This window comes from Mya arenaria, chromosome 11 (assembly GCF_026914265.1).
Source record: "Mya arenaria isolate MELC-2E11 chromosome 11, ASM2691426v1".
Lineage (NCBI taxonomy): Eukaryota > Metazoa > Mollusca > Bivalvia > Myida > Myidae > Mya > Mya arenaria.
In genome coordinates, this window is record NC_069132.1 from 34,941,373 (window position 1) to 34,967,931 (window position 26,559).

Sequence of the window (26,559 nt, forward strand, 5' to 3'; positions counted from 1 at the left end):
ATTTTTGGCCATGTTTGAATGTAATGTTTCCTTAGTGTTGAACACAATATTTTTGGCCATGTTTGAATATAATGTTTCCTTATATTTGAAAACAATATTTTAGGCCATGTTTGAATGTAGTTTCCTCATATTTAAACACAATACTTTAGGCCATGTTTAAACATGTTTGTTTCAGCACCTTGAAGTCTGTGCTGGGATCTACAGGGGGCTCCAGCCAACAAAGGAAACTGGGTAAGGAATGGATATGTTTTCTATCTTGTCTGTTGTTGTTTTAGGAAAATCGTAAGCAAAAAGGGAAAGTTCTTAGTATGATACCCTAATGGCGATAACAGTTACCAAATACCCAATTAGGGTGTCTGGTTAGCGCTGTGGTTAGCGCACTCGCTTCTCACCAAGGCGACCTGGGTTCGATTCCCGGCCTGGGCGCATGTGAGTTTTGTTGGTGGTCACCAAGCCGGACAAGTGGGTTTTCACCGGGTACTCCGGTTTCCCCCACAACAGAAGAACACACTCTCGCGCAACATCATGCCAACGAGAGTGACTTAGTATAAGCTATCATAGCTTCCTTCACAATTGTAAAATATATAATGGTTAAAGTAAATACCAATTTCTTCCAAATCCAGACTGCAGCCACTTGTATAAATTGTCCATAGGTTGTCTTTAAGTTAGTTTGCACATTTGAATTATTTGATTGGTTATTAAAGCTGCACTCTCACAGATTAGGAGTAATGACATTTTTTTATTTTTTTTTGTCACAGAATTAGCTGTTTTTGGTATCAATGGCTTCAATTCAGTCATAAAAGATAACTCACAATTGAACAGATGTCATTAGTTTGGAAAACTGCCGAAAATTTCATTTTTAGCTCTACTTGCCAAAGGCCAGAAGAGCTTATGCGATGGTAATGTGTACGTAGTATATGCGTCCATGCGTCCATGTGTCTGTAAACAATTCCTTGTTAACACGATACAGCCTTTGGTTTTTATTGTATCTTGATGAAACTTGTACAGTATCTACATATCCATTAGAGCTCGGTTCCTTTCGAAAACCAGCCAGATCCGCCCATGCATGCATAGATTATGGGCCTTGATAGTATAAAAAATCAGTGTGCCTGTAAACAATTCCTTGTTAACACGATACAGCCTTCAGTTTTTACTGTATCTCGATGAAACTCATACAGTATCTAGATATCCAACAGAGCTTGGTTCTTTTCAAAAACCAGCCAGATCCGCCTTTGCATACCTAGATTATGGGCCTTGAAAGTATAAAAAAATGCTATTGTGTAAACAATTCTTGTTAATACGATACAGTCTTCAGTTTTGATTGTATCTCGATGAAACTATACAGTATTTGGATATCCATTAGATCTCTATTCCTTTCGAAAACCAGCTAGATCTGCCCAAGCATGCCTAAATTATGGGCCTTGAAATGATTAGATTATGGGCCTTGATAGTATAAAAAAAATGCTGTTGTGTAAAAAATGCTTGCAAACATGATACAGTCTTCAGTTTTGATTGTATCTCGATGAAACTGATACAGTATTCAGATATCCATAAGAGGTTGGTTCTTTTCGAAAACAGTGATGTTGACCACACAAACCCAGCCAGTAGAGCATAGGCCCTTTTGGGCCTTTTGTTTTTTAAAGCATTAGTAACGCTTTTAGCCATTAAACATTAAATTTTTGAACATTTATATCAAACATTGCAATATGATATTTTGTCACCAGTTTTGTATAACTGGTTTCATGACATTTACGTCAATCTTTGAGTGCAGCTTTAATATGTTTCGGATAAATATTGAGCAATCGTTAAACATTTAGCCAACTTTGACCCAACCCAATAATTAACCAGTTTTACACATTTTGCTGCTGGCTTTATTAATCAGTGATGTTTTTTCTTTTATATAGATGTAGAAACTTTAAACATTTTCTAGGCCCTCTACAACATCATGTTTATTAAAAGTTGTGAAATTGTTTATCTGTACTATTGTGATATGATTTTTTTCTTTCATATTTGTAGTGAAACAGAGTAAGAAATTGCACAATCATCCATTTCATGTTGTCATTTTATTGATATAACATTGCATTATTCATTGTTTACAAATGCAAGGCACTTTTTACTTTCACATAATCTTTCTCTATATTTTTATTGGTTCATAACTTTATTTATAAATGTATTTTGGGTATGGGCAAACTTTTTATCATCCTCATCATAGCAATATCACATTATTACCGTCATTTGGTTAGCAACAAACGTCATTAATATCATCCTCAAACATATCAATTATGAATATATACATTTTTAGCTCATCTGATTTTTGAAAAAAAATGACGAACTATTGTTGTCACTTGATTGTCAACGTCGGGTGCTTTGGTTAACTTTTGGGTTTAGGTCACCTACATGGAAACTATCAAAGCTATCACTTTGAAACTGTGGAACTTGTTCATCTAATACCCTTCTTCACATTGTACCCTAAAGATGCTGAGTCTCACCTGGGGTTTTTGGGTAAAAACATAAATTTTGATGGATTTTGAGAATTGGACATAGCTTCTTCAATTTTTGTTGGATTGATTTCATTTTTTTTCTCAGACAATAAATGGATATTGACTTCAATATATCAAACAGGTTTTTAAGTCACATATTTGGAAAGGTAGGGGGAGGTTGGGGGATATTTAAGTATTTTTGGACTTTGTAATTTTAAGCTAGTCTGTTTTTTTTAAGTTTTGTGCTAGAGTCACTTACAAGCAAACTACCAAAGCTTTCACTTTCAAACTGAGGAATACCTGTTCACTATCAAAGGTACAATATGAAATAAATAAAGCGTAAAAGGATAAAATCAGATAAACGTTCAGCCTGCGCAGGTGGTGCTCTTGTAATGTAATATAATTACCAGGGTCCCTTGTTGAGTTAAAAAAATAATTCAGTTACCAAAAATTGTAATACTGTAAACAGACTATTGTTGCTTTTGATATGCTGACTGGTCATCATTTAAAGTGGTGCAGTAATTGCTAAGAGTAGTTACCTACACACAATGCAGTTAAAATGGCTGCCAGAATCATTTAGAGTGTGTTGAAGCTATCTGGTAAAACAGGTGTTTAAGATGTATGATTTTTTCTATCACTATGTTAGATTTCATGTCTATCTTTCCAATAGAGATGATTTCAAGAAAAATATGCTATATACTAAATTAACCAGTTAGGCCCAATTTGGGTTATGGATATGTTGAGTTTCAAGGAGCATCTGTCGTAGACTCAACAAGTGCCTTATGATAAAGAAACTGCTCTTAGAAGCTTGGACTAAACTGTATGAAGATATTCAATATCAGACAAGAAAAACATTATGAAGATACTCAATAGCAGACAGGGAAAAATTGTATGAAGATATTCAATATCAGACAGGGAAGAAATGTATGAAGATATTCAATAGCAGACAGGGAAAAATTGTATGAAGTTATTCATAATCAGACCGGGAAGAAATGTATGAAGATACTCAATAGCAGACAGGGACAAATTGTATGAAGATATTCATAATCAGACAGGGAAGAAATGTATGAAGATACTCAATAGCAGACAGGGAAAAATTGTATGAAGATATTCAATATCAGACAGGGAAGAAATGTATGAAGATATTCAATATCAGACAGGGAAGAAATGTATGAAGATATTCATAATCAGACAGCAAAAAAACTGATGAAGATATTCATAATCAGACAGGGAAGAAATGTATGAAGATACTCAATAGCAGACAGGGAAAAATTGTATGAAGATATTCAATATCAGACAGGGAAGAAATGTATGAAGATATTCAATATCAGACAGGGAAGAAATGTATGAAGATATTCATAATCAGACAGCAAAAAAACTGATGAAGATATTCAATATCAGACAGGGAGAAAATGTATGAAGATATTCATAATCAGACAGGGAAGAAATGTATGAAGATATTCATAATCAGCCAGCAAAAAAACTTATGAAGATATTCAATATCAGACAGGGAAGAAATGTATGAAGATATTCATAATCAGACAGCAAAAAAACTGATGAAGATATTCAATATCAGACAGGGAGAAAATGTATGAAGATATTCATAATCAGACAGCAAAAAAACTGATGAAGACATTCAATATCAGACAGGGAAGAATTGTATGAAGATATTCATAATCAGACAGCCAAAAAACTGATGAAGACATTCAATATCAGACAGGGAAGAAATGTATGAAGATATTCATAATCAGACAGCAAAAAACTGATGAAGATATTCAATATCAGACAGGGAGAAAATGTATGAAGATATTCAATATCAGACAGCAAAAAAACTGAATGACGGTATTCAATATCAGACAGGGAGAAAATGTATGAAGATATTTATAATCAGACAGCAAAAAAACTGATGAAGATATTCAATATCAGACAGGGAGAAAATGTATGAAGATATTCAATATCAGACAGAAAACTGAATGAAGATATTCATAATCAGACAGAAAAAAACTGAATGAAGATATTTAATATCAGTCAGCAAAAAACTGAATGAAGATATTCAATATCATACAGGAAAAAACTGAATGAAGATATTCAATATCAGACAGCAAAAAACTGATGAAGATATTCAATATCAGACAGCAAAAAACTGAATGAAGATATTCAATATCAGACAAGGAAGAAATGTATGAAGATATTCAATATCAGACAGGGAAAAAATGTATGAAGATTTTCAATATCAGACAGGGAATTTCTGCATTTCAGTTTTGGAGAAATAATAAAAACAAACCTTCTTTTATAGCTTTTCTGAAATGTTGCATTTCTTGTATTCATTCTTGGTAATGGTTCTCTCTATAAGTGCAGAAAGAGTGTTAGCATGTCAACATGACTGGTATTTTAAACTCAATGTCGAAGCGATAACGTTGCTAAATACTATTACATAAATTTTTCGTGTTTGAGTAGGCTTGGCGTGGATCTCAAATGGCAACAACTTTTTGTACTAATAACTGTTAGTGCCATCTAAAAAATGTCTTTGGTGCTTAATTTCCATAGATTTTTTTTATAGATTTAATTATAATTATGTGCACCTGGATTGAAGAATAATCTTTTGGCATTGCAAGTTTGAGCAGTTAGGTGTAAAATTAAATTTTCCTTACACTGCTGACTTTTTTTTGGCTGTTTTTGCCAAAGAAATATAAATGAAAATTAGAACTTCATCAAAGTTCCAAAGTTGTCATTGCTTTATACCAAACAAAACCCTGAAAATCTGATACGGAAATGAGCATGGGCAAAGCATTTTTTTGTATTTTTTCAATAATTTGTTTATTGAACAAACGTTGATTTGACGAAATCAAATTACAGAATTTAGATCGTTGTTCTACTTGACGTTAAAATATTGAAAACTACAAAAAAATCATTTTTAAAGCATTTGTGGTCTGAGAAGATCTGATAGATCAAATAATTTCATAGGATGTTAAAATTTGACCAAGTCTCCTTTTAATATCAGTTATTAATATAAGTTAAGATTTTTATCAATCATAAGTATATTGGCATGTGTAAATTAATAAAGAACATCAGTATTATATTGAAAACCATTACTCAATTGACAGAATTAACCTATAATTCAAACCATCCTGGAATTCCCCCCCCCCCCCCCCCCCCGGCAGTATTGTTATAACCATGATAACAAAATGTGGAAAAATACCGCATGGAAAACCACTAAGCAGGTTGCACCTTTTTTGAAACGCCCTTGAAGGAAAACGGCAATGTTGTTACTCGGAATGAGGACTATGAGTCACATGGATTGGCTGTACTTCATGCATCACTGATTCATACATTAGAGGCCCTCTTAGTTGATTTATCAAGATATCAGGGGTGAATTCAACATGTGACCTAAGTCAATCTTATGGTCATACATCATTGACTTTATTCACTGTAGAGATCTGTTATTTATTTTGAGTAATCTGAATAGCTACATCCAATGAAGACCCTTCCAATGAAGACCCCTGTTCATTAATTTATCATCACAACTTATTACCAATGCCTTTTGAACAAGTTAATATACATTTTTTTTATATCAGGAAATAACGTAACGTGCTGCAATTATCATCATGGAACTTTTGTATTCATCAGTGAAAACTATGTATACGGGTACACTGCTTTCAGCAGGTGAAAATGAAAAAAAAAACGTATTTCAGGGATATTTGACTTTAAAGGATCACAATTAGCATGTTAGTATTGTTTTATTTTCCAGCGGGGATGATCAGCTCAGATCTCGATACAGACACAGAGGTGGATATTGGACAAATGACACAGAAGAAAGAAGAAGATGATGATGACTTTTATGAATTCTACGGCTGATTTTAAATCAGTTCGCTGTTTCTGTGTCCTGGCATTTATTCATCATAGAATACTTGGCCCATTTTCACTTGGTTTCAATAGCAGAAAAGCAATGCTAAAATAAACATAATATTTTTAACATGTTATATTGATGTTGTAGTTTTGTAGCAAAAAATGAGAAAGTAACAGTAATAAGGTATTCAAATATTTTCCGACCAATACTCCTCTCAGAACAATGTTACTATGGAATTAAGATTATATCACAAATATTCAAAATTTTCGACCACTATTTTTCCCATAACAGTGTAACAACGCAATTAAGATTATCAGTTTTCAGCTTCTTTCTCAGACTGAAGGTGAATATGGCTCCAGATAATGTTCACACATTGTTTAATGTATTTCAGATTGTTTAATGTAATTTGGAAAGTAAAACATTGATGAAATCTTATATATGTCTGTGATACACATTATTTATACTTGTACTTTATTTTATTTTTAAAAACATAAGTGTTGTGTTATAAATATGATCTGAGTAGTAGTATTAAAATATAAAATATCAAATCATGTTGTTTGTTACAAAAATAACATTGGAAAGAAACATCCTGGAAGTAGCACTGGCTTTAATCGTTATGCAAGTTGACCCTCCAAGCAAATAGCTCAGCAGTTGGAGATGAATATTTGAACACTGAAACAATATACTAGTGGTCATCTTGTCCAACACTCCTGTGTGGCTAAAATCTGTGACAAAACAACCCCACTTGGTGTTGCTGTTATCTTCTTTCACTGCTCATTAATTGGAAATGTTTTTCACCTTTTCCTGTGTGTAAGACCAATTCGGAGAGCAGCTAGGAAGGTTATTATTTTGATTATTTCTGTTTATAGTCTTCAAATCCTATATAAGGAACAAAGATGTTTACCAGACCTCCCTCACAACTTTCCAAGAGATAAGCCAATGGAAAGCACAAGAGAAGAAAAATATTTTGATGAAAATATGCTGGTGTCATGGTTAGTAATTGTTGATATAAAATTGGTCATAACATAAAAAGATTGCAAACATGTTTTGTAGAGAAATTATGCCCCTTTGTTCTGATGAAAACCTGTAGAACAACAACACAAAACCACAATTTTATTGCAATTAACATCAACCACAAAATTGATGAATTTAACATTCCTGTGTCCTGAGGCAGAGTGTCCAGGTAATCATCACTCCTCTGATAGCTGTAATCAATTTCTCCTAAGAATGTGTCTGCCCATGTGCCTCATATTCATAAAGACTGATCTTTTTTAGTGTACATGTCATTGACTTGGCTTACAAAAATATTTCTTCTTTACAAAGAACATGTTATGTTCTTGCTAATTTTACAAAGAAACATTACAACTTGTCAAGACATGGCATGTGCTTGCTAATTCTGTTTGCAAATTTCTGGTGTGGAAGGCAACAATTTAATTCCAGTTGATTAAATGAGAATAGGATGTAAAAAAGATGGAGTCAAATGGAGCAAATGATATCTTATTTGCCAGTTGATGGAGTCATCAGTATAGGAGGATCGATAACAGACAATCTAAGGAAATGGATATTACTTAGCTAATTTGAGATATATTTGGTATGTCTGTACACAATATGTTACCAATTTCTGTAAAGATTGGACATTTGATTTTAGTCTTACTCTCGAAATAGATGAACCTGTGACAATTAAATTAATACAATTGTTTTAATTTACTGAAAAGCATGAATAAATATCAAAAACAATTGTTCTTATGAAGGATACCTTGTTTAATTTGAAAGAAATGTGCAGAAAACGAGGTACTTATATACCTTGTATTTCTATCTTATAGTTAATCACTATAAATCCTTTAGGACCCACCAGTTGTGCATTTTTAGCTTTTAAATACACACGTAACAGTCTGCTGTAGTAGGTGGATGTGCGTTCAAAGTATTACTGTATAACATTCCATTATAGATGGAAGTAGGTTCATAGTATGTATGTTTACTTGGTAGGTAATATGCAAATTAGCAAAGCCCGGGCTCTGTGTGAATAGAGACTTGAGTGTATGTGAGACCAGTGGACCCCTTCAGGTCGAGCATGCTTTTCTATGAATGGATCTGTCGGCCTTGTTTGACATCACATGTTACACACAATCTTTTTATCAGTAACTAGTATTTGCCATAAGTTCATTATTTAGCAAGTAGTTAAAGGTTTATCACTCAAAATTTATGTTTGTTATACATATATATATGTATTGATTTTAAATATGAGTATCACTTTGAACTTGTTCGAGACATTTTGTCTGAAAATATTATAATTATGGCGGTTGAAAGAGATTGGATAAGAAAGGGTTAAGTATGGTCAATTTGGATATTATTTCACAATTAAAGGGCCATAGCTCTGTGTCGTCTAAAGCGCTCTGGCCGATTATCAAGTTTTTCAAAATTTTGGCTGTAATGTCCATAGTTGTTGTGACTTTAGTTATGAATAGGGTATAGTGATGAAACTTACTACAAAGCAAGCTCAGGTGGAGACATACCCTGATATGACTTTGTGGCTGGTTAAGTCAAGGTCACAAATACTGAAAACAGTTTATAACTATCAATAACTAGAGCTGATGATGCGAAGTGATTAAACTTGGTATGTGGAAATGCATCTTGGGATTGAACTTTTAGCGATAAGGTTAAAAGGTCCTTGTTCCTTAAAACAACTTTTTAGCTCAATAACTGCAATTAAGAATGACATACAGTGATGGAGTTCAGTTAAATTAGAGATCCTGCACATATGTACATTCGAGTTGTTTTTCGAGTTTGTAAAAACAAAATGAAGGTCAAAGTTGTACATATTTCTTGATACCTTAAATCTTAATTTGCGATTATTCCCTGATTTTTAAAACCTTTTTTTTCACATTGCAGGTTTTGTAGTACACATTGAAAATTAATATCAGTGAACATTGAATGCAAATGGAAACATCATGAAAAGCTAAAAGAAAAAAGCTTGCTACCAACAACCTATTAGCACAAGTAAGCCTCCTGGACTCTCGCGGGCAGCTGGAGATATTGGTCACCTGCATGCATGACTCCTGTACATTACACTGCTGGGGGCTGCTCCACATTATCACCTTGTGTGAGCTTACTCAGTTTTCAAATAGCACCGGTAATAAGTCAAAGTAAAAGTTTGAGAAACATATATATTTTTTTTAAGAATTTATTGCATCAGTTCTTTTCTCAAACCATGAACAAAACATGGATGTTGTAAAATATAAATAAACAATGTATAAAAGACAATAAATGAACATGACCTACATGTTTAAATAATTTACAGAGCTTCCATTCTCAAAGTCATCTAACAATGTTTCTTGCCTTTTCTTCGTAGTCATACTAGTGTAACCACTCATGACAAACACGAGACCATTGAATTGATGACAGATGCAATATGTTTCATGGATATTAGCTTCAGGTCTAAAGTTGCATACCAAATTACGTATTTGGTCAACATGAACATTGAGTTTGAGACCAAACCAATCTTGGTTCATTGCTATTCAACTTTGTTGCTAGAATTTGCTAGCTCAGAGCAACACTTAATCCCTCCATATCAAGTCATCCAACTTTCTTCATAAAAAGTAAAGCCTTGTTTCTTCTTTGAGAAAGTTTGGCTAATTTCGGATTTAACAAGAAATTGCTTTAATATCAGCTCAGAGCAACAGATAAGTCTTCTGTATCAAGTCACCCGCCTTTTTAAAAAAAAGTTGAGCATAGTTTCTTCTTTGAGAAAGTTGTGCTCATTTTGAGTAAACAAGACTGCATAGTTTTTGTAAGGCAACCTGGAATGTTGTGGGTTCATCTTGTCGTATTGTTGCCCAGTCGTATTTTCTGTCCGCCGCTATGTTTTCCAAATCTAGCTCCTTCTCGATGCTTGGTATTGAGTACATATCTGAAAAACATATAAATGTAAAATAGAAAATTTGAGCGGATGTAATAATAGCTATACTATTTGTGCAAAACATTTTCTTTCAATATTTAACCATGCATTACAGCAGTTTGAAATGCTACCATGTTCAAATTACTTTCAAGGTACCAGGTAAGCCTCCATCATTAGGACGCAAAGCTGTGTTTGTGCATTTTTTATATTCACATCAGATTGTTTCTATGTTTAATTCATATTGATTAACCATTATAATGTTTTGCATGGATTACATTTTCAAATAACACCATAATGATGCTACGATGATATGATATATAAAAGGAAGGTTACAAAACAATTTTTTACTATTTTTTTTTATTTTTACGTAGAATTTTATCAATTTGTTTCTTAAATAACATGTTTACATATAAAAAAAATATGAAAAAAACTTCAAAATGTTCAAACTTAACAATCTAAATTGAAACTTGACCAGTAGGATTTTTTTTTGTATTATCCTTATGATGAATTCTTTATAAATATTTAAAAAAAAATACAGCTCTAATTTAAACTTTTGGTGATGTTTTATCATTGAAACAAGCATTTTGTTTAGATTTCTGACCCTATACTACATGAACGAATACCTTTAATATGATCTATAAAGCTCACATATAATTTGAATCATATTCAAGGGCGACTGACTGCACTATCCTATATGCTTAAAAGAATGGTCTCTTCTTAATTGTTTGTATTATTACATGTTGAAAACCTAACAGTCAATGAAACAAGAGCACTGAGGAGCAAATGCCAATGCTCCTCTGTTTTTCTGATTCAAACAAGGGGTATAACTTGACAATAATGAAGCCAGAGTTATTGGCCTTACTGTACATGAGCATATTTTCCCTGGTAAGATGTGTACAAAGTTTCAGTTAAATATTTAAAAAAAAAATCAGTTGTAGCCCAAAACTGAAAATGTAGACTACACCAAAACCAAGGGTAACAAAATATCTGAACTTTTTTCTTCAAAAAACGGAAGAGCTAATAAATACGGTAAAACCAAAGCATTTACTCACTGTTAAGGTCGGCCTTGCTGAGCACAAAGAGCAGCGGGAGGCCCTTCATGTCACGGTCCCTTAGCAGGACTCGGAGGTCGGCCTGTACTTCCTGCAGATTACTGAGCTCACTGGCATCGAGGAGGTAAACCAGTGCTGAAAATATGACAAATAACACTAGTTTCCTGGTGTGTACATCCTACAACATTTTGGTACTGTTGTCTTGTAACTTCTAATAGGTCAAAGTATGTACTGCCATATTAGCCAGCAAAGTATAGATATTCAAATGTTTTTTATTTAAAATTGAAAAATTCAAAAATGTTTAAAAATTGAAAGTGATGAGAATTCGGACAAAATTGATTTTTTTTTCAGCTAAACATTTGCATCATAATTCAGGCTTGTCCATTTAAATGTCTTTAAATGACTACAAGAAACCACAGGGGGTTCTCACAATTTTTTAACCCCATATTTTAATGATCTATAGATTATATAAAGGGTAAAAGAAAAAAAATGATGAGAAACCCTGTGGAAGAAACAACAAGTACACACCTTCAGTGCCATGGTAGAACTGTCGACGTCTTGATATGTCGGAGATGTCCCACATGAGAAGCATCTGCCCATTGCGCACCCCGTACACCATCTCAACATTGAAACTCTGTGTGGGCGCCGCCATAGTCTCCTGACCTGGCAAACACCAGCCATACAGCAAGGTGGTCTTGCCTTTCATAAAAAATTGCAATTATTATACTAAAGTTTCAAACATTAATAAAAAAGCTTTAAAAATAATTAAGAAGTTACATTGTATTTTATCATTTTAAGTTGAGTTTATGATTTTATTCATTACAACATTGATTTTGAATTCAATAATATATCTAAGTTTGGTTTTTTTTGAAAATTAGTTTTTATACAAAAATAATAAGTTAATAATTATTTCTCAATGTAATTATTTATAAAAGTTTATTTCAAATCATTTTCCAGGAAATATTAAAATGTTAATAATCTTTTATACTATAATAAGGTTAAAAACACAGCTTCCATTAAATATTAGTCTGTAGCAATTATCATTATAACATAAATATTCATCATCATAAATCATTATCATCTTTCAGTTAATACACAAAAATAAATAATAAAAATATTTACCTGATCCTTTCGGTCCCATGAGAAGTACCTTCTTAGGAACTGAATAACCACTACATACCCCACCCATGACTGTATCTGCTCATTTGCATACTACTGGGCCATTACAGAATCCAACATCTTCATTTATAGTCTCCACATTTACCCCACACAGTTCTTAAACACTCCTATGTCCAGATATTTTGGACCTCAGCATGGGTGATTTTCAAGGATGGCCTACAGCCACTAAGTTATTGAACTGACAATGAATAATAATGACACTGTTTGTTATACATTGGATACTGTGAAAGAGTGAACATGGGAGGTAAATCCACCTGTGAGGCAAGCCAGTGCCATATTGGTAAATGGTATTGGAGGTCAAAATCCTGTGGAATAGCTTAAACAACTGGTAAATCAGTTAGGATTGCTCAACAGTACATGTTTTAGAGTTATTCTGTCCAGTAGAAGAATAATGGTTCTAAAATGAAGTCAAAGGCATACATGGATGCTATGATCTTTGAGGTTTTTAAGGTCTTATCTAAATTATACTAAATATGGTTTATATATCAATATAGAAGCACTTTTTAAAGATTTAACTATTCAACTGCTCATTAAAGGTCAATAAAAAACAACATCAATTTTCTGCATTTTTATTTTAGATTGATATAAATAATTTAATATACATGTATATGGAAATACAGTCATGACAACTTGTACAGTTTTATCACAGATAAAATGATTTTATATTGAATCAATTAAAATGCACGAGGGTTGTTCTTGAAGTTCACAGAATTTTACCATATACATATGAAAAGTGGTACACAATAAGTCTAATGAAATATACATTGACGGTAGAAAATTTAGGTGTTTTATCAAATCAGAAATAATGATGTATGTTGTTGGATCTTGTAACGTGACATGTGGGATAGTAATTTTACTTGCAGACGCAATTTTTTTGCACACCAGGCAGGCATTTTTGATAAAATTGGGTTTGCTGAAAAACTCCTAAAAATAAAAATTTAGACCAAGAAAAGTTATCCATCATGTTTTTCCGGTCTGGACAGAAAAATCTGACATTGAAGCAAATTGAGTTGCTGTTTATCACATTTGTTGAAAACTAGTAAAAGGTTTGGTTGACTTGCCATTTTTGTGAGCAAACACCTTCAAGAGGTTTTCTACAAAGCCATTTTCTTACGCCTTACAGTAGCTGAAATACATGATCTGACGAAAGTTTAATTTTTCACCTTTTCTCAAAAATCATAGTGAATTAATTCATTTATTTTCAAACTGAAACAATATCATTTAATAAGAATAATTTAACAGAAATAACGGAAAGAACAATTTATTCCAGCTTCCGTGAACAGAAACGTTCCAAGATTCAAGAATGTTCTAAAGTTTCAAAGTAAACAGATGACTATTCATCTTTGCGTTGATAATAAATCTCAAACATGGACGGGAATGCTTCTCTGCATGAGGTCTGTACCTGAAATGAAACAAAATAGTCACACGATGTCAGTGTTTTTACACCCCATGGATTGGGTTATGTAAACTGAACTGAGAGTCTGAGACAAACATCAGACTATGATTTTCATAGTAGTTCCAAATATAGAAGGAAAAGAAACTAGTGTTTATTTTATATTGTACATACAATGCTTAACACTTGAACATAAAACATAGAATCATGTCCATACCTAGAGGAATTCATGAAACATAAATTGGCCAGGTTTCATTTTCTCGAAACATCCTTATTACAGGATTAAGCTAAACTCACTATTTTCGTTTGTGTACAATTTGTGTTATATTTACATTCTTATGAGTTTTCGGACTTAAAAAAAAGTTTCTCTATGATAATCACGATGAATTCATTTTTATTTAGTAAAATCAAACTTAAGTTCCATGAAATAAACTACCTAAGCTTGTGATGCATGTGATTTTCCAAGAAATTGAAACCTGTACTCATATTCAAATCGAGTGCATAAAGCATTTGAATAAATTTACGATGTATTTACACATTCACTGAAGCGCCAAATACATTTATAAAACAAAAAAGTCAGACAACTAAAGATTAAATAGTAAATTTTCCATCTTAAGATATAAACCCACTTGATATCACAGTCATTAAGCTGCCACATCATCGTAGCGAGTCTTCTGCGATCTTCGTTCAGACTGTCTCCGGTATCGCTCCAACTCCTACACAGAAACAGATACACATACTGTACTTCATTGCCAATAGACTTCATGGAAGCACTGAGGCATGCCTAAGGATAAGTATGAGAATAATATTGAATACAGCCCCAGAACTTAACATCACTATGAAAATCTGACTTAAATGTACATGTGCATGTAAACATAGAGTACATGCACAAAGCTGAGGTTGTTTTTTTTTACTTCTATATTAATAAGGGGAAAAGGTCAAAACGATTCCAATGCTACTATAAGCACTATCTATAGACGCCAGACACATGAAATGGAACTTAAACCAAAGTAATGTCAGCCATTATGAAAATTGAGTGATTATAAAAGCTTGTCAACTTATACACTTACGTACCAAGTCGCAAAGCCTTATCAACTAACCTCTTCCTTCTGTGCCCGTAGCGTGTCTATTGCTGGCTCAGCATATTTTGGGTCCTTGGAGGGGTCTTCAACCTTAGATGGGTTATCAGTGTTCTGTAAAAAGTATTACTTGTAGCTTAGAAGTCCTTCAATACCAAAGAAACATGCGAAATCAATGAACCAGGTATGGTAAAAATAGTTAATAATCATTTTGAGCAATTTTCTTCATTTTTACATGTACAACATTCCCAACATGTACAGACCCATTTTAAAGTGGTACTTGTTTTCAAAATCAATACATACACATGTATAAAAAACATAAATTTTGAGTGATAAACGTTGAACTACTTACAAAATAATGCATTTTAGGAAAAAAACAATTACTGATAACAAGATAGTAACCTTGAATTTAATAACTGAAAATGCCCAATTATTAAATTACTGGTGGGTCCTAAGATTTACGGAGATAAAAAAAGGTAGAAATACCGTGTTTTCTGCACCTTTCTTTCAAATTTTCAGTTTCCTTCATAAGAACCATTATTTTCGATATTCATTCATACTTTTTGGTAAATCAAATCAATTGTGTAAACTGTGGTACTGCTTATTTGGGAGTTAGAGTGCATCTTTAATCGTTAAACATTTAACATGTCAGAGAACACTTATGCTGATGATATGAACTTAAAACATCCTTAACTTACTGTTTGTGGAAAATAGCTTGTAAAACAATGTTTCCATAAATCCACAGGGTTCCTGAAAGAAGCAAACAAAACTTTTTGTATTGACACTAGCGATAAAAAGATGAACGAGTATTGTCGAAATTGTTCATTTGCCTCCTAAGTAGGAGTTAATCAATAAGGAATTTTTGGAATATCAATTATCGTTTTTAAACAATTACAAAACACTCTCTTTCATTAAAATCTGAATAATGACATTCTAGAATTTAATGGATTTGTTTTAAATATAATAATACTAATCAAAAACATAGTAACAATAAGTATTACATCACGACAGTTACGGTGGGCTAGAAATTTAGTAATTGCTGAATGATCTGGAAGGTATTTTTTTTATCTTATATTTTCATTATAATTTTGCAAGTGTTGGCAACAATATTTTTTCCATTTTTAAAATGAAATTGATGATTGATCAAAATGGCCTCTGATTATTTCTGATAATTTATCAATCAAAATGGCCTCTGATTATTTCCGATAATAAATAATAACAATATTTCCATATATCATGCCTCCAACATGAATCACGCATTGCCATTTGCCCTGGATGGTCACTTAGCAGCCCCATATTTTTCCATACAGGGACACTAAATTTTATTGTACCAAAATGTCTTATTTTTTTATTCTGATCAATAAATGAAGCATTTCCCATAAATTGATCAATGTTAACTGGTTGTCAAAATGATATATACATTATGGTGTTAGCTTTCATCCAATATGGTTTCCTTTGCCCTGTACATCCCATATCAGGTCACCTACTAACCCCATAACTTTTAACTTCTAACCCCATAACTTTTAATAAGCATACTACTTATTGAATTATAAGATTTTCTATTAAGCTCTACCTAGTGGTTACCATTCTGATATGAGAATTAATGTATAAATTAATGTATTACCTGTTTACAGTGATCAACTTATGGGAAATGTTTTATTTTTGCATTAGAATCGGGAAATAGATGCCATTTTGGTAGGTTATTAATTATTGACCTAACATGGAAAAATATAGGGTCACCTCCTGACCAATTCTGAACCAATAGTGTTGCAACGTTCTTAATGAGGCATGATATATAAAATACCATTGTACTATATCTTACTTCCAACTTATTGAACATAAGCATGCTCGACCTGCTGGTAACCGTTCCCATATCAACAGCATGGACAAAAAACAAAGACAACACACTCCAAATAATCACAATCCTATACTGACATACCTGGCGTTAACCCGCCCAACGTCCTTATCTGACAATGGAACATTTCCTACAAAAAGACAGCAAGGTTAACAAGTACAATGGAATTCTTCCAAGAGGGTGCTCATAGAGTTAGATTACATGTATATAGTCAAGTCAATCTCATTCAAATCAGATCCACAATACTCGCTTCATGATGTTGCTATGATTTTAATGAGATTGTAGTTAAGTATTTATTTATATTTTTTGCTAGATTTTATAATTATTAAAACAAAATATCCTCAAAATCTAAGCCGTGCAAAATGGTAAAAGAAGTTTGCTTTAATTTTTACAACTTAAAGGCCACAAAAAAACTTACTACTTCCAATTATCACCAAATTAAAATAAAAAAGTTACATTAAAAACTGTTCTTAAAAACACTGTTCTTAGTAAAACCATGTTGAATCAAACAATGCGAAAGTATTATTAAACATTATCAAATGTCTCTGAAATCTCCAAGAAGACTAAAACGGTTATCTACAGTGAATAATCTATGGGAGTTAAAACAGGATATAATTATTCAGGATTATCACTCTAAATGATAAATTAAAAATCATTTAGGAGAGAAAAGATTTTGATATATCCTGTCTTAAACAATTCGGAAGCTTTTTATTTTCAATTAGCTCCCTTGTACAACATATTTAAGCTCAAATCTTTTTGCAATTTTATTTAAGATTGATGCAGCCTAACTGATCATTTGTTGTAAGGTGAGTACTTCTTACCTATAGCCTGGAGTGAGTCAAGGCCGACTGGAACCATAAGGGGTTTGTTATATTCTGTCTGTAGTACCTTACTGCAAACAAACCAAAAGCAATGTTTGACACATGTATTCCCGATATGTACCATACATAAACATCAAGTGATGCATTTATTCAATACCTGTACAAAGTTCTCCATAGAAGATGTTGCAGGCCCTTAAATACATTTCAGCTTAATTTAATTTTGTCTCTTTCTCTGAATAATCTTAAAGGGACTAGCTCATGTTTTGTAAAATTCACTTTTTTATGACACAATAAAGTTTGACAATCATTAGGAGTGTTAAAAATAAGATGCTGACAGCTGGAACCCTGCAACATATGTTGATATATGCTCAAATATTGTCTTTTAATTACACGCTTTGAATAACGTTACTAACACTTTTCAATTAAAGTCTTACAGGTTAAACTATCCCCTAGCTTATGTAAGAGTCCATGTGGGTGAGCGGTTTTATTGTCATTTTTCTAACTTTTTCTTCACTGTACTAGGTGTGTTTTATATACTTTAATTGTTTTTTTTTCCTGCAATTTCAGTATCAAAGAGTAAAATAATTATGTGTTTTCAGATGCATTTCTGTGAAAACAAATTTGGTCCAAAAGAAGGGATTTTTTTCAAGATGTCATGTCATTTTCATATTGGAGTTGCTTTAAGCAATTCTTAATGAGAGCACAGTTCTGAATACACAATCTATTTTAAAACAAGAGCACTACAGAGCGAATGCCGGTTTCTTCTTGGTACCAAGGTTTACCCCATACCACATGCTCATGCTCTCATGTAACATCATGCCAATGTACATATAATATTGTTGTAACATATTTCACAATCATTGTACAATAAATGCCTTACACATTGCCTTAAACAGTTTAAATTATATAAAACCTATTATGCAATGACAGTCATCAAAACAAAACTTTGATGAACAAGCCCTATTTCTCATCCCTGCTATATAGAATTAAGGCTTGTGTCAACTTTAACAGGTGCAATGCTCATCCCATGTGTTTACAATTGACAAGGTAGAGAATTACCTGGGAATGGTTCCAAACAGGTGATTGGTAATCACAGCCCTCGCCTTCTGAACAAGTTGTTCAATCTTCGTGCTGAAAAACTAAACAACCCAACCCAGTGTTATTTTTGTAGGAAATAAAAATCACATGTGCCATTGGCTTTTACTAACCCCTAGTCTGCTGTACCACAGTACTGTAAATTAATTGTTGCTTTTAAGTAGTATAGTACTGAAATAAATGTATATGGCATATGTATGGCATGTGTATGGTAATGTATATGGTAATGTGTACGGCAATGTGTATGGCAATGTGTAAGGCATGTGTATGGTAATATGAAAGGCATGTGTATGGCAATGTGTATGTGTATGGCAATGTGTACGGCAATGTGTATGGCAATATGAAAGGCATGTGAATTGTAATGTGTAAGGCAATGTGTATGGCAATATGAAAAGCATGTGTATGGCAATGTATACGGTAATGTGTAAGGTAATGTGTAAGGCATTTGTATGGTAATGTGTACGGTAATGTGTAAGGCAATGTGTAAGGCATGTGTATGGCAATGTGTATGGTAATGTGTAAGGCATGTGTATGGTAATGTGTATGGTAATGTGTAAGGCATGTGTATGGCAATGTATATAGTAATGTGTAAGGTAACGTGTAAGGCATTTGTATGGTAATGTGTACGGTAATGTGTAAGGCAATGTGTAAGGTAATGTGTAAGGCATGTGCATGGTAATGTGTATGGTAATGTGTAAGGCAATGTGTATGGTAATGTGTATGGTAATGTGTAAAGCATGTGTATGGCATGTGTATGGTAATGTGTAAGGCAATGTGTAAGGGAATGTGTATGGTAATGTGTATGGCAATAAGTAAGGAAATGTGTAAGGCATGTGTATGGCAATGTGTAAAGCAATGTGTATGGTAATGTGTATGGTAATGTGTATGGCAATGTGTAAGGCAACGTGTAAGGTTATGTGTAAGGTAATATGTAAGGCATGTGTATGGCAATGTGTAAGGTAATGTGTAAGGTAATGTGTATGGCAATGTGTAAAGCAATGTGTATGGTAATGTGTATGGTAATGTGTATGGCAATGTGTAAGGCAACGTGTAAGGTTATGTGTAAGGTAATATGTAAGGCATGTGTATGGCAATGTGTAAGGTAATGTGTAAGGTAATGTGTAAGGCAATGTGTAAGGCATGTGTATGGTAATGTGTATGGCAATGTGTAAGGTAATGTGTAGAGCAATGTGTAAGGCATGTGTATGGCAATGTGTAAAGCAATGTGTATGGCAATGTGTATGGTAATGTGTATGGCAATGTGTATGGTAATGTGTAGAGCAATGTGTAAGGTAATGTGTAAAGCAATGTGTATGGCAATGTGTAAGGCACGTGTATGGTAATGTGTAAAGCAATGTGTATGGCAATGTGTAAGGCATGTGTATGGCAATGTGTAAAGCAATGTGTATGGTAATGTGTATGGCAATGTGTATGGTAATGTGTAAGGTAATGTGTAAAGCAATGTGTATGGCAATATGTAAGGCATGTGTATGGTAATGTGTATGGCAATGTGTAAGGCATGTGTATGGTAATGTGTATGGCAATATGTAAGGTAATGTGTAAGGCATGTGTATGGCAATGTGTAAGGCATGTGTATGGTAATGTGTATGGCAATGTGTATGGCAATGTGTATGGCAAAGTGTATAACAATGTGTAAGGCATGTGTATGGTAATGTGTATAACAATGTGTAAGGTAATGTGTATGGCAATGTGTAAGGCAATACGTAAGGCAATGTTTATGGCAATGTGTATGGCAAAGTGTACTTTAGGTGAACAGCAATGGGTACGGCATATGTAGGGCAGGTGTATGCACTGTGTACAGAAGACAATAAAAGCTTTTATTGTAAAATATATACTTAAATATTAAATACATTCATACTCAAGAACATTAAACTCTTTTATTTCACATAAAACATCTGTACGGTACACTTGTACAGCTGCCTGGGTTTTAATAATTGCCTTTATCATACTAGTAAAACCTGTTAATCTATTATTTTCACACTTTCTGCTCCTACTTTCCCCTACAGAGAATTCCAAATTATATAAAATGAAAAGGGATGAGCTAAGTTATGTAAGTTATAGATGTGTCAACAATGATAATGTAAAATAAGAATCAACAAGTCCAAATTCTTACACTATTACTTAGCTTTTAAATTGTCATTAGCCCTGCTATTTTAAATTCCAAACTTGACCAGGCCTGGTCAAAAATTAAAATTCCCAATTAAAAAGTTGTAAAAATAACTGTTTGAAAAATCATTGTTTCAGTTATAAAAGACCACAAATAAATTGCTAACACATGTATTTCAAAACATCCCAAGAATTATTTATCAACAATTCCCAATACCAAGGGTATTGGTCATTCTCCCAAAATTCCAGAAAAAAATCCCTGGTAAGACTTAAGCTTCTAGACTATCTATAAAACTTTGATTACCTGTAACACTGCGCCATTTGTGTGAGCCACGAATCTCAGGGATTTACAGATCACTTTCCTCTTTTCGGAATCCATATCCTGAAATAAACACCCAAGATGAAATTACCTTACAATAGAATTTAGAACGGAATCAAGTTTTTGACATCACCTTGTTGACTAAACAGGCAAACAACAACTTAAAATTTAACCTTTAATTTCTATTTTTCGGGGTGTAAAATTTCCATGAAAGTGCAAATGCTGACATTTTGAAGTCGACAAGTATCCATACATTAGTCAGAAAACAGACATTCTTGATTATCCCTTTTATTTATAAAGCTTCATGCAGTGAAAACAATGACTTTTTTATATCTAGTGTCTAGTGAAAACTTTTTCTTTAAATATCAAGTTGTTGTTATAAAACAATAATGGTTTTTTTGAACACATAACCCAAAATAGTTATATGTATTTTTAAATGGATATAAAAAGGGTTTAAATTTCACATTTTTAGTTAATAAAGAAATCTTACCTGGAAGAGATCATACTTAGTGCCAACAATGACAAGGGGCACCGGAAAAGGGTCCAGCATGTTTCTGTCCGCATGATCTTCACCCACACGAGCCAGAGCCCGTTTCTGGAGTGCCTCCCTGATACCTGGGTTGTCTTGTCTTGCATCTGCAATGGCTGCCTCTATACGAGCCCGGGATGAGGCCAGGAGAGACTCCAGGGTGAACCAAATCTCCTCTGGCTTAGATAGGTCAACACAGATCATCACCGCTCCATTCCTAAAATACAAAGTATATCATTATTAATAGGGTTATTCATCAAGGATGCTTTTTATTCACTAAAAAAGCCTTTACCTCGAAGTAAGCAATATCTTTTTTGTAAAGATATTGTATTAAAATGCAAATGGATTAGTCTACAAATTATAAAAAAGTTCCTTTATGGAATAAGGGAAGCAATATTGCTTTACCAGCATGTGTTTCCTCACATATTTCTCCAACTTTGCTCTCAACATCAACACATCAATAAAGGTATTTTTTTACTTCTACAACAACATCTTATTTGGAGCCATGTTTAAAAGCAATCATTTGTTCTAAGTGCTTTATGTACTTATAATACAGTTACCACACAAGCAAAAGCTTACCGAAGTCATGTCTGCGTTTCTCACTTGGTCTAACTAAAGTTATTTGAGTTGCTACACATATACTCATTGCCAATGACTCTTTGTATATAAAGTTTCATGTAACTATCTTGAGCAGTGTTTAGGTAATGGTCAATAGAAATTGTTGCACACCAACAACACCACCACCACCAACAACAACAACAAGGTTATGGCAATTATAAATATCTCCACATTTTTTTGTGTTCAGAAGATGAGCTAAAAAGTAAACTAAGCCCATTATTTTGTACACTTACTCCAGCGTGTCGGCATTGAGGGGAATATCCATGAGTTTAGACAGCCATGTTCCCCCGCCCAGCTCCCAGATATGGCCAATGTCCTTTGCCTGAGGAGTGAAGTTTACTTAACATAAATTATTCTTGAACCATACACATCTTTTGGCTAGTTTGGGCCTACAAATAATGCCATTAGTGTACAGAAATTATTGGATAAATATGACCAACTAATAAACATAGTGTTGGATAAACTTTAAAAAATACCCAAGCCAGATCTGCGAAACCTGCTAACAACCTTATTCAATCCATTTGAATCAGGTTGTTAGCAGGTTGCGCAGATCTGGTTTGGTTAATAGGGGATATTTTTAGGTAAGAGGATGAAAAATTATTTTTTAAACCAAAGTAGCAGCAAAGATAACTAAAAATACTGCTGCCTTGTCTTTGCTTTATAAAGATATGCAATAAGTGCTGCCTTATCACAAAACCTAACTTAAATACGACATTTAAGCTATTAATACACTTCAAACTACATCGCAAAATGGTATTTATACATGACAAGGCAGTAATAAAACACGACCAAATAGATGTACATACCATATTATGTCCCTTTGATCTTCTGGCGTATGTGTATTCCAGGGCAACTGTGGGCTTTGGTGCTTCATTTCTGTTTATACAATAAATTTAAATCTAACATAAATGCATAATAATTTACATTTTGTTGCCTTCAATGTATATTTTGACTATTAAATGATAGTTGATTTTATCGCTGTACTATGGATTAGTAATGATTCAAAGTAATTTAGATACTACATGTATATTTTACATTATGATATACCAGCATTTTGTAATTGTATATATAATAATGATCATTATCATCATGTTTGTGTTTTTAAGCAATAGGAAATACATTATTACTTAGAAGTATACAACAAAAACTACTAAAATGAACGAGTCTGTCTTGCTCTTCGCCTACTACATGTAGTTATAATGACATGTTGAGTAACTGATCTTGACTTTCTGCTTTAATATTGAGAAGATTATCACACCAGGATTTGAGGTTAGATGGGATGCCCGACACTCATGTAACTTTGTACCCTCTTCCCAAGGAACAGATGAATAAGAGACTGTAAACATGTTATGGGTTTTGGGTCTCAACCCAAGTGTGTTAGGTGCAATCCCCTCCTCCCCCTACCCCCTCAGCATCCAATAGTGTTACTGTATACATGTAGGTCTTCTTTGCTTTCTCAAAATAGTCTTACCTCTCTAAAAATCTGAGAATAATTGAAGTCTTCCCCTGCAAATAACCAAATATTGATTGCATAAAATGTACTTACAAACTACACAATGAGACTTTAATCAATGCTTGAATTACAACAGTGCAACAAAGCCAACCCAAGAGCTCATCTGTTATTTTTTAGTGGAAAAAAGGGGCATAACTCAAGAATAATTAAGGCCAGAGTCATGGGTCTTGCTGGATATGCATATTTTCTCTGGCAACTTGTGTACTAAGAGTTTTATTTTAATATTTTGAATGTTTCTTATAAAGTTACGTTTTTGCACACTGAAAACAATGATGCTAAGACTATGACAATAACTCAACTTTTTTTCTTATTTCTAAAAAAGTGTTCAGAAAAAATGAACAAATACTTGTTGTTCTTACAAGCACCTATAATCAATTGTAATCAATGACTTTACTAAAGCAGTTCCAAGCTTTAAACAAAAGACTTGATCATTAAAAGAAATGCATGAAGCAAGCTTTTAGTAACTCAGTTTTACTACAACTAACGATCGGCAATACTTGCATTTGGTCAAAGGATATATTTTCCCCCAAAAATTGCTACATGTTTGCCATTCACCAAGTGAAACCCTTTAACTCAGCAAAATTGAAGCATTTTTTCGATTTATAATACATGTGTAGTTAAATACTGTTATACATATATACAATGTATGTGAACTATTTAAACTATCATATTATTTTATTCTGGTACATGAATTTGTTTACTTACAGAATTCTTTGCTCCAACAATGAAGAGATTTTTCTCCTCGGCATTCTTTCCATCATCTGTGCATGGAAAAAATGGAGATAGGTTACTGGTATTACTAGCTACTACAGACGTACTGTTAACATGTAAATGCAGTTTGCCAAATAGTTTTAAACATTGTTATATATTTTATTTTTAATTCATAAATAAACAAATAGATCATTAATTGAAATGGCTTGTGAGACTATTGCTGACGATCAATAATGATTTTGGACATACTGTCAATGCAAATTGGCCTTACATGTAACGCCTCAACTATAACCATATTATATTGAATAAAAGCAGATGATAATTTCATAATTAAGATGAACAAAGAAGTATAAATTTTCATCTGACATGAATTATTAAAAAAGCATTATTTAATTTTAAATATACACAACAATGCCACTGGATGTGTTGCATTACCGGTAAGATTTTCTAGTCCCAGGAAAATGTTTGAAACTTAAAAGTTATGCATAATACTATGACTACATAACAATGATGAACTCGCCATTGAAATTGTGGCCTACATGACTTGTCTTAAACACATCTTTTTGTTCAAAAGAACAAAATACCTTGGTCTTTGCCTGCTTGCTCAATAGCAAGATCCCACAGGGTTGTCATCTTTTAGGATAAATCTAGGTGGTTGGTTCTGTAATTTGTTAAAAAAAAAATCTATTGTTGGAAGGCAAGCACACAAGTTAACAACACACAATAATCTACACTAATAGATCAAACTGGCATTCATAAATGTTTTTTTTTAAATGTTGTGTTATAAAAAAACACTATTTTCCAGATAGTGGTCTCATCTGGGCGTGAAAGGTAGTATCTGCATTCAGTTTTGAAGTCCTGTATGGTCTCTGATGATAAATAGAACAAGTGCAAGATGACACCTGTATATTGCAAAATATTTCTCATTTCCTTATTTTATGTAGCAGGGCTTGATGTTGATGCAGGCACTTGTGTATTAGAAATTAAAATTCAAGCTTGTTTATCCAAAAGACTTATTTCAATGACTGGGTAATCGGTATACAAAACTCTAGCCCTTTATTAAAAGACCCTTGGCTTTTACTAGTGCCTATTTTAAAAATTAGCGGAAGATGAGAGAGCATAGAACCAGAACTCAAAGATTCCAAGAACTACAGTTTTAAGCAGAAGCCAGGTGCTGCGGCTGCTGGTATCATTTTTATACAGGGAATTTGCATTCCAACAGCAAACCTTCAAACACAGACAGAACTAACTGGAAAAATTACAGCCCAAAATATTGGCATTAAAATCACACACCTGTCACAATACTGGACACATTCATTTGAAGATAAATAATAACACAAAACAATAATACCACCCTAATTTCTTGAATCTTTTGGTTCTTCTATAATCAGGTGACTAGTCAAACATAAATTTACACATCATTTGAAATGATTGATTTTGATTTTAAAGTCAACATTTTGTATGAAAGCCAACCTGAAATGTAATTGATTGCATAGCAAATCCGAATATCAAAATGCACAAAAGTTTAATACAAAGCAACTTTAAAGAAAAGAAAGTTAAAAGTGTATCTATAAATTACAGATTATACGCAGGTTTTTAAAATTATGATGTTAAGTGAAAGAAAGAGTGTATGTCTGAACAAAGTTTTGAATATATGCAGACGACAAAATCAGCGTCCTTACAACAGCTAGTTCAACAATGAAGCTGTTGGAAGTGCTCTATACAGTTGACCATACAATGAGTAAATCTAGAATTTCTCGAAACTGATATTTTTTTATGTCAGTAAAACATGCCCAAATCATGAATAAATGCCAATTTACAGCATTAACCCCAGGGTTCATGTTTTGTTTTTCAAGGAAGTAACAAAAAAACGTTCTTAGTACATATTTAAGGGATATAACAGTTAAAATAGACCAAGTGACTTACAAAATAATTTCGAGAAATGGAATGTTTACAAATTGATCTACCTCCCTAAACGCTTTTTTAGCATACGTTTATGATACATTGAGGTAAAACCCTGCACCCTATTATTGTTGTTACCTAATT

General features: G+C 33.0%; 3 protein-coding genes across 10 annotated transcripts in view; 1 reads left to right on the forward strand and 2 right to left on the reverse strand.

Moving 5' to 3' along the window:
• Positions 1–6,869, forward strand: part of LOC128207191 (centrosomal protein kizuna-like) — a 28,401-nt gene extending 21,532 nt beyond the window's left edge. For 7 of the 8 annotated variants that reach the window (XM_052909980.1, XM_052909987.1, XM_052909984.1 and 4 more), the window contains 2 exons: positions 176–231; positions 6,229–6,869. In XM_052909980.1, the coding sequence (XP_052765940.1) occupies positions 176–231; positions 6,229–6,335 (163 nt within the window). In that variant the 3' untranslated portion in view covers positions 6,336–6,869. The remainder of the gene's footprint in view (positions 1–175; positions 232–6,228) is intronic. The other variant, XR_008256662.1, reaches the window with a different exon arrangement.
• A 2,638-nt stretch (positions 6,870–9,507) lies between these two features.
• Positions 9,508–12,658, reverse strand: LOC128209803 (ADP-ribosylation factor K-like). Its single transcript, XM_052914020.1, has 4 exons — positions 12,397–12,658; positions 11,803–11,973; positions 11,275–11,409; positions 9,508–10,234 (listed from the first exon to the last, which is right to left on the reverse strand). Exons 1-4 carry the CDS (start codon positions 12,461–12,463, stop codon positions 10,083–10,085), a joined length of 525 nt encoding a protein of 174 aa, XP_052769980.1. The 5' UTR covers positions 12,464–12,658; the 3' UTR covers positions 9,508–10,082.
• Positions 12,659–13,015: 357 nt separating this feature from the next.
• On the reverse strand, positions 13,016–26,499 carry LOC128209155 (cytoplasmic dynein 2 light intermediate chain 1-like). Its single transcript, XM_052913055.1, has 15 exons — positions 26,440–26,499; positions 25,098–25,174; positions 24,508–24,563; positions 23,761–23,795; positions 23,096–23,165; positions 22,523–22,611; positions 21,633–21,888; positions 21,128–21,205; positions 18,661–18,740; positions 17,602–17,672; positions 16,865–16,910; positions 15,624–15,675; positions 14,947–15,039; positions 14,476–14,562; positions 13,016–13,855 (listed from the first exon to the last, which is right to left on the reverse strand). The coding sequence occupies exons 2-14, from the start codon at positions 25,144–25,146 to the stop codon at positions 14,491–14,493; spliced, it is 1,047 nt and encodes a 348-aa protein (XP_052769015.1). The 5' UTR covers positions 25,147–25,174; positions 26,440–26,499; the 3' UTR covers positions 13,016–13,855; positions 14,476–14,490.
• Between the last annotated feature and the right edge of the window lie 60 nt (positions 26,500–26,559).